Raw genomic sequence first — 8,999 nt, forward strand, 5'->3', positions numbered from 1 at the left:
TTACATCCCTCCTTATTTTGGCAATACATTTACCCTATGGTCTCCTATTCCATTATATCAAGCTCCAAACAAATACATTGTCTCCCAATATGTAACGATCCATTTCATTCCTCTTTTCCATTTTATGTTCAAAACCAGGATTTCACCACTTTAACGAGTAGCAATCAACATAACTAACAAAATTAGGTAGTGTATATAGCTGGAAACCTGGATTCAATTTTTTAAGAATAATAATTTTACTGCACCGAAACACATTTTACTTTTCTTCATGCGAAAAGAGAATGCTGTGTTTCAGGCAGGAGAGGGTCTTCTTTCTGCTATCGGAAAAAACTTGAGGTTTTCAGCTACGTATTACCTAGTCCTGATATTTATATTGATATGAAAATGGTAAAATAAGTATGACATTTCTTTTTATATACTCCCACCAACTCTGGCAATTTATATGTCCTGGTTTATGTAGCATTAAAATATAATGACAAAAGTTTCAGAGTTACAGTAGACTTGATTATATATGGGTATATAAGTGAAACATGATTTATTACTGTTTCTTATATTAGCTGCATAATTTGAATGCTATCAGAATGAGTATATATTTAAAAGGTAAGTTCGACCAGAGCTGGAGAAAGAGTAACAATCACACACACACGATAAATCTTTATATCTGATTTCATACACTTTCATGTATTTTTGTTACTTCACCATTTTTCTTCTGATTTGCAGGTTCCATGGTATTTTAATCACTTGAACTTTTTCTGTCTTCCTTGGCAATTCTCAGTAACAAAACTAAAATTGAAGTATATACAGAGTATATTTATTTTCCATTTTCATGACTTATTTTTCAATATTTCCACTGTACAGTATGTTTATAAACATAAAATTAATGCTTCATACATTTTCCTTCCATACAGAAATAATGGCAAAGCATGCCAGAATCAAGAGCTGCCAGAGGGTAACCCAAGGATTCTTACTATTTAGTTTAATAGCTCAACTTCTGTGCTGAGTTTGATTGACCAGCATAAATTAACTTAATTATTACTATGTTACACTTGAATCGCATATGAAGCAATTATCAACTTTATTAAGTTGCTACATTATTTCCCACCAAACAAATTTTCTCCAAGTTACATCATTTCAAAAATTTATTGAGAAAACAAATTCAGCTTAACAATTACATTAATATTGTTACGTGCGACTAAATAATTCCCAACGACTCAGAAAGAACTATGAAGGTTTCCATTGCCATGCTCATCTGTTGATCACTCATCAAGAAAATACCTTTGGGCGTTCATGAAACAGTCAAGTATCGAAGGAATGAAAGATCTATAGAGTGATAACATTTAGTTTGAAGCTTTCACTGCTTTACTCTCAGGGATTTTATGCTGCTCTGAAGCTTCCTCACCACATTCAAAACGAGTAAAGTCAAGAACTCCTAAAAAATTCTCAGCTAAAACATGTCCCACGGTGGTTGTTGGGTCAAGTAGATACTCTTGTAGCAATAAACAATGCTCATCTTCTGGATCTTTGGCAGGTTCGTCTCCCTCGCCACCCACTTTTAATGGGTTCATACCTGAAAAGATAGTAGTTAAAGTCACATTCCCTCTTAAAATTTAGTAATCAGATCAGTAAGATGGACTACCATTATTAAAATTCCTGCATATGATGGTCTGCAAAATGTATTCAACACTAAGGAAGAGGGGAATGGCCAAATCCGCATTCTTTATTTGAAATGTTTTTACAAAATCTTGAATACTCCATTTTTACATTCTAATTTAGCATCCCATTTCATATTTATCCCTCGAGTTTTTGCTTTGAATAAAAATTCAATTAGGCATTTCTTAAAATATTTTGAATTCATTGATTTTCATTATTATTAACTTATAATCAATTTTTCCTACAGTGCAAATAACCATTTATCGTAGATTTCATTTTCAAATCACAATGTCATTTTTGCTTGAGTATGCTCACTTGTTTTCACAATTACAAACTTTATTTTAAGATAATATTTTCTTTTATAGTATGCATATATTCTTATATATTTATATTTTCTTTTATTTTGTTTATTTTAAGATGTAAAACTTTTAGTAGAAATGCCCGAGGTTAACACAAAAACTATAAATATGAAGGTTCATCTTTTAGGGTACAGTATTCTAGAATTAGTACTTCAATTAGTACTAATAACAATTTAAGTTCAATTATCACTTTAAAGGTTTAGCTTACCCACAATATGCTGACATAGCTGTCGTCCTAACAATTCTTCTTTTTCACTGTCTTTACCACCTTTTAAAACAACCAAAGCACCATATCTCCCTAACAGTGGTGTTCCAGCAGCAACATTAGTGACAGGAGTGGGGTGGATGTAGCCGGAGAGGAAAAGCTCCTGATCCTCTTCTCTTGTTTTAAATCCCACAGCCCTTCTTATCACTATATTCTCTCCCACACTATGAATAGCAAGCGCCACCTCATCTGCTAGTGAACTACCCTTAGCCGATGGCAATTGCTTTAGCTGATCAACATCTAAATGCACCTGAAAATTATAATAGGCCCAACTCATCACTTGGAAATGTAGACAAAACATTTTATACGATAAACACATTGATGTTGCTACAGCCTATGGGAATTGCACACTGCCTAGGGGTGGAACCCAAACAGGATTAGCATGCTCTTTGTTGAAGTTTATACGTAACAAGCTATGGAGCATTTTTTAATCTCATCTAGCTTCCTTAGTATTTTGCACAACTTTAAATTAAACTAAATAATTTCAATTCTTTACACAACGATAGATTCAAATTGACATTAGGTTGGGTGAGGAAGGCAATGAGAAAACCATCTCAATTATCTATCCTATGATGGACATAATACAGAAATGAGTCCTTGCAACCACGGCACTTGGCCTCCTGGCTGTGTTATGTCCAGCAGTGGAAGAGGTAAAGCTTTTGCAGGTGTCATTTCATGAAATCAGCAGAAAGGGGACTTGATAGCAGCTAGAGTGAATAAGAAAAAGTTGACTGAACCAATTAACATAGGGAATTGGATTGTTAAGACAATGCTGAGAACAGGGAAATTAGAAGTAGAGAGGAATAATAGATATTTTAGAGCTATGTGAGATAAGATTGAAGGGCAGCAGGGATTACTGGAGCAATAATTATTGAATTATATACAGTAATGAGGAAGAGGGCCAGTGATGGGTAGTAATAGCATTCAACAAAAACAGGGAAGAAGCATAGTAAACATAGGGAAGGTGAATAATAAAATATTACCAGTAGAGCTGATAGCTGAAACAAAGAATTTAAACATCATTCAAGTCTACATGCCAACAACTAATCATAAGAATGAAGAAAAAGATAGGGTGTACAATCAAAAGAGGAAATAATTTTGTGTTCCAGGAAGAAAACATTGAACGTGATGGTAGACAGGAAGGGATGGCAGTGAGAGGGAGGACTACAGCTTATGAATGAGGAATGATCACAGGAAGAAAGCAATAAAGTTATTCAAGGGATAGGGTTTAATTTTAACTAAAATTTGGTTTAAACATCAAAATAGGCATAGGTATACATGCTGAATGGCTGAAGATTGAAAAAGATATCAGTTAGATTATTAAGGTTAGGTGCAGATTTAGGGACAGCATAATCAATTTGAACAGTTTCCCAGGAGTGGATTCAGATCATTATTTAGTACTAGTGAAGTGTGACACCAGCTTTAAGTGGATAAAACAATGAAGATGAGTGAGGAAATGGAATGCAGAAGCATTTACCAAAAATAAAGGAAGGAGTACCAGGAGTCAGTGGGAAAATTGAGCGACAGAAGAAAAATGGGAGTATTTGAAAAAAGGGATATTGAAAGATGCAAATGAAACTATAAGAACAGCCAATAGGGAGAGGAGTAGTAGTAGTGTTTAGGGGAGGCGACCGACAACTGAGGTCATTTGCGCCATAGGGGATGGACAGGAAAGGATGAAGGGGTGGAGAGAAACCCGGCATCGGCATTAGCCTACTCTTTACGAAAGGCACCAAGGGGTCCGCAGCTTAACGTCCCATCTGACGGACAGCGTACTCACTCAAAGTGCCCTCCACAAAGCACCTCAAGTGGAGATCGAGATACCTCTGAAAAATATTCAACACTGCTGGGATTCGAACCTGCGCCCTCTGGGTGGGAAGCCAGTACGTTAGCCCCCGAACCATCTCGATCCCCAGGGAGAGGAAAATGAAACCATGGATTATAGATCAGATGATTAGGAAGTAAAATGACAGAAGGACGTCGAAAACTGTAAACACAAGGAGATAAAAAAAATGAGAAATATAAAGAGATAAATGATAAACTGAGGCCGACAACTAATTGGGTGAGAGAAGCGTAGTGGAAGGTGCAGTGCAAGGATAAAGAAAAATTACAAACGACGGGTGAAATTGATGCATTGTATAGGAAGGTGTAAGCACTCTCAGGAAGTATAAAAGGAAAGTGTGAACACACTATTAAAAATAGATTAGGAAAATTATTAATTGACCCAAAAAGATTCAGTTGCTGCATAGGAGAGGCACAAAATGTAGCAATACTACTGGATAAACACTAATATACTTAATATTTCATGGATTGTTGATTTAAAGTCTACTATGTAGGAAATTAAGACATTTTTCACAGATCAACAAATTTTACTTAAAGAAACGGTTATAAGGTTTTGAACGTTGCCCCTTAAAACTATTTGGCTAACTTTATTTCACCTTTCATTTTGTTTTTCATAATAAATGCAGTTATTGGAAACTGAAAAAGTGTTTATAAAGGAATTAGTGGATTTTTCTACTTTCCCGTGACACATATATGCACATACACGCATGGACTATAATTCAATAAGTTTCCTTTCAGATGGGCCTTTTTCCTTATGTTACTAAAAATTAAACCTTTTGTATCCACTTTCATTATTCTGAATTATATTACCTTTGTAAATGGATGAATGGTTGAAGTAGGAGCTCCTTGTATATACTTGAGGCAGGCCTCCGAAATTCCTTCAACCACACTTTGAAAAGCACGATTCCTGGCGACAAAGTCTGTTTCGCAGTTTACCTAAAACCATATTATGAACAAGGTAAATTTGTTATATCTCCATAATAAATTACATCAATACATTACACATTATTAGATCTAAAAGAATTTTTTAAAGGTTGGGTAATCTTGACCCTATACAGTAGTAAACACATTATTTAATGTATTTTGCTCAACTATGATTAGTTGTATGCAGATGCACTTATTACAAACCTGCTGTGGTTCTATCCATAATCATAAGTCACAACAAAATGGTATTTGGCATACCACTTAGACCAATGAATATAATATGCTCACTAATAAACAATTCCTACCATGATTTTATTTGACAAAGATAACTTTTTGTGCCAAATCATTGCCTACTTATCATGAAGGTGAATCTAACAAATGTATTGCAAGAAAAATGCTGCATTATTATATAAAATAGTTTTGCTAAGGTTGTCGGAATGTAAGGCTGTATTAGTAGAAATACAACTTCAACTATTATTGGATAATATAATAGTAATAATCATTATGAAAACCTGGTTTAGTATTTCAGTTTGTGAAGGTCACATAATTTTTAATTAAAGCTAAGAGTAAATTTTCACTTAGGCTTATTAAACTTTAGTTTTTACTTAAGAGAATAGAAAGTTCAATACACCAAATCAAGCATCCTGTCCATGCTTATGCCCTTTGAAACAATTTTTTCCCCAGTGATCAAGTCTGAAGCTTATCCATCCACAAATTACCATAAATATCATTTTGAGTGAGATGAAAAATTATATTTTCTAGTCAACATACAGTCAATTAGCTAGCCAATAACATCGATCACCTCAACCATGGAGCCATGCCTTCCAGCAGCATCCAGCAAGACAGCAACAAGTCCTTGAGAAGTAGGCCTTCCCTCCAATTTTGTCGCCTTTTCCCAACCTTGCGCTTGTGCCTGTTCCTTGAGCCACACTTCTGCCTGCAACCATTATAAATAAATTGTTATTAATAAATGATAACATTATACAGACAAAGGTCTAACAATTTGGGGGACAAAACAACCAAAGATTATGACAAAAATTAATAAGAAGTTTCTCAAATTTTGGAAGCATTTTTGAGCCCATCACTAGTTTCTATTAATTTTCAGCAAGTTCCTTCAGGAGTATATTGAATGCTCCACATAAAGTTACACTCAAAAGCCACTGCATGAGCATTACAATTGTGTACATAAAAAACATACCAAATAGTCATGAATGAAGAATTTATTTTAGATTCAGTTCCATTTGTTTAATGGACAGGGAATGGCTTGGGAGTTTGTCAGTTATGGAGGATGATTTATGCACAGGGTACTTCTAACGAGTTGAGATGAGACAGAAATTTATGAATGCTTCTTCCAAATGGCGCGCTTTCAGAAAATGAAACAGCTAAATATACATGGAGTTTATAAGGCCCAAGTTTCTAGATTGGAAGGCATGCCTGGCGTTTGATTTGTGTTAGGAAACTAACAGCTTTGGTTGCTCTATTCCAAAGAAAACAATTTTTTGTTTACCGACGTTTCCCAAAAGAGACTATACCAATACGTACAAATGAATTAAACTCACATGAACATCAAACAATGCTTTATTTCCAAGTTCCGTAGAAAATAAATATAACACTTTTCATTACAAAGATTTCTAACTCCATCCTGTATTTAAGGCTTCATGCGCTGAGAGCAAACAAGGTTTTCAATACTTAATTGGTTAAAACACAAATGGAGGATGCTCGATGGGTAATTGTTGACCATATCTTTTTATGAGTGATCAGCTACAAGATAGAGCATCAAGATTATAGAAACATAGGATGTTATTTTCTAACGATGAATATGAAATAAACTCTGATAGAGAGACTCGGCGACAGCGTTTATCATATTTTTGTGTATACCGGTCAACGATCTCCGAGAGGAAAATCAAAGAATCTCTATGATGATAATACCGCTTTTGTGAATGTACAATATTTGCTTAGGCAAGTAATTTACAAAATATCATGAAAAAGAGTAGACAGCAGTATGAAAAATGAATGGCTTTTATTGAATAGGATGCTTTGGCTAACATTCAATAAACAGAGAAAGCTTTTTAACGTATAAAATGATGCCAATTAAAGATGTTTCGATACTTGGGATGCTTATTGCATTACTTTTGCTTCTGATTACCAATGGGACTGCATAAAATGACAAATGACACACAAGGACAACAGCACAACTGTGCCTTTTCTACCTTCGCTAGGTCATTGCTGTGAAGTTCCAGAGCCTTTTTACAATTCGCGAACGTGTAGCCAGTTTTTTTTCGAAGTTTTGCTAGGAGGGATTTGTTCAGATTAGCCCAGCATACTTGCCCACTATGAAAATATCGAATCATCTGCTGAAGTGAAGAAAGAAACAATACACAGAGTTGGATCTGAATACATACGTAGCCATGCGTATTGAGTGACTAATTTCATATACTTACCATATTTGTAAGAATTAAAGAAATACACTTGGATTCAGAATGATGACCACAACGTTAGATCACCGAACTAAATACCTTATTACGCCCACAGCAACGCGAGACAAAATATTTAGATCTCTTAAATTGCTAACAAAAAATTAAAGCTCAGTAAATTGTATACTCATACTATTAGAGAAATAGCATATTCACTTAATAATACATTATAATTAACACATAGCTGATTAAATGTTTACATGCGAATGCGGAAAAAATTGTTTCGTTTTGTTTTTGTTTCGGGTGGTTGGACACCGGGAGAACAAACCGAACCGTTATTGCATCAAATTAACTCAGTGACAGAGCGTGAGTGGAAAGGAGTTGCATACAGCAATACGGGTGGATTTTTCATTCATTTGAGGATAACTTAAGGATAAATTTTATTATTATTTTTCGAAGCTTAAAAATTCTTTAGGTGTGCCTAGTATTTTAATGTGTAATTCTTAGTAGATGTTGAAACCAGTTGATAACATGTACTATGATTAATTGGGCCATAAATACCTCGTACATTCTTCCCGTTTGTAGAGAAATTCAATTTTATATGTTTATCGCCATCGGAAGTGAAGGTCACGTGCTGAAACTGTAATTGTCTCTTCGATACCGAATCCAGTCTTTTTGCTCATGATACAATCCCTCTAATAAATACCAAAACCAGTCCTTGACTACAACAAAAAGTAGACTCCACAGTGATATGCCTTCAAAATTGGTTTCAAAAAAACTTATCATCAATAAATGTACAAAAAACAGTACATACATTTTGTCAAAAATCCTTTACTCTTGGTTAAACTCAACGATAACGACCTACATTTTTCTGACAGCGTAAATTTCTTGGCTGCATTGGGAGATTGAATCATCCCTAAAATGGTCCTTAATGGAGAAAACTTAAAATATTAACTTAATAACACTCTTTTTAGCTGAGATATACATTTTTAGTACTATCCTAAATATCCTAAAATCTATTTATCATTCAAATATCTATCTGGATTATCAAATGGCGTTGTACTCGAGCGCTCAAGCTATAGCCAAAAGATTTTTAAAGTTCAGAAACATGCCACAAGGGCTATTTTAAACGTACCTTTCAAGCACTCCTGCAGGCCTCATATTCATGAACTGCAAATTATGCCACTGGCTGCTCTTTATGTTTACAATATAATCTTATTTGTTAATAATAACAGACATATATACGAACATAACCTAAATATCCATCATCATAATACACATACTAAACTTGACATACACATTAAGCTAGATCGTCTTATTTGAATGCCGATGGACCATACCACCAAGGGGTCAAATTTTTTAACCCACTTCCTCCATATTTAAAGTTATTTCCTTCAAATACTTTTAAGTGTAATCTTAAAGCATACTTGCCTATCAAACTTTTGTACTATGAGGATGGATTTTGAGCATTATGAAAAGAAAAGTCTAGAATGTAGTTTGGTAACCAACTCATACACTCTCTTCCTCACCTATGTATACAGTATG

General features: G+C 34.5%; 1 protein-coding gene across 2 annotated transcripts; it reads right to left on the bottom strand.

Moving 5' to 3' along the window:
• Positions 1–727: 727 nt before the first annotated feature.
• On the bottom strand, positions 728–7,716 carry mEFTs (elongation factor Ts, mitochondrial). Of its 2 annotated transcripts, none has more exons than XM_071597991.1 (6): positions 7,482–7,716; positions 7,251–7,391; positions 5,843–5,977; positions 4,927–5,052; positions 2,218–2,524; positions 728–1,567 (listed from the first exon to the last, which is right to left on the bottom strand). In XM_071597991.1, the coding sequence occupies exons 1-6, from the start codon at positions 7,482–7,484 to the stop codon at positions 1,338–1,340; spliced, it is 942 nt and encodes a 313-aa protein (XP_071454092.1). In that variant the 5' UTR covers positions 7,485–7,716; the 3' UTR covers positions 728–1,337. The 2 variants fall into 2 exon arrangements, with proteins under 2 accessions (XP_071454092.1, XP_071454019.1); XM_071597918.1 differs by having other exon boundaries at positions 729–1,567; positions 7,251–7,394.
• Positions 7,717–8,999: the final 1,283 nt, after the last annotated feature.

The sequence above is a fragment of the Hetaerina americana genome, unplaced genomic scaffold (assembly GCF_022747635.1).
Source record: "Hetaerina americana unplaced genomic scaffold, ioHetAmer1.1.p SCAF_1, whole genome shotgun sequence".
NCBI classification, from domain to species: domain Eukaryota; kingdom Metazoa; phylum Arthropoda; class Insecta; order Odonata; family Calopterygidae; genus Hetaerina; species Hetaerina americana.

Bases quoted from the DNA above. Each gene is read 5' to 3' on its own strand.
- mEFTs (XM_071597918.1), bottom strand. The intron at 5,053-5,842 runs GTGATCGATGTT...ATATGGTTTTAG, and splicing joins GGCATGGCTCCATGGTTGAG to GTAAACTGCGAAACAGACTT. The intron at 1,568-2,217 runs GTAAGCTAAACC...CTATCTTTTCAG, and splicing joins GCTATGTCAGCATATTGTGG to GTATGAACCCATTAAAAGTG.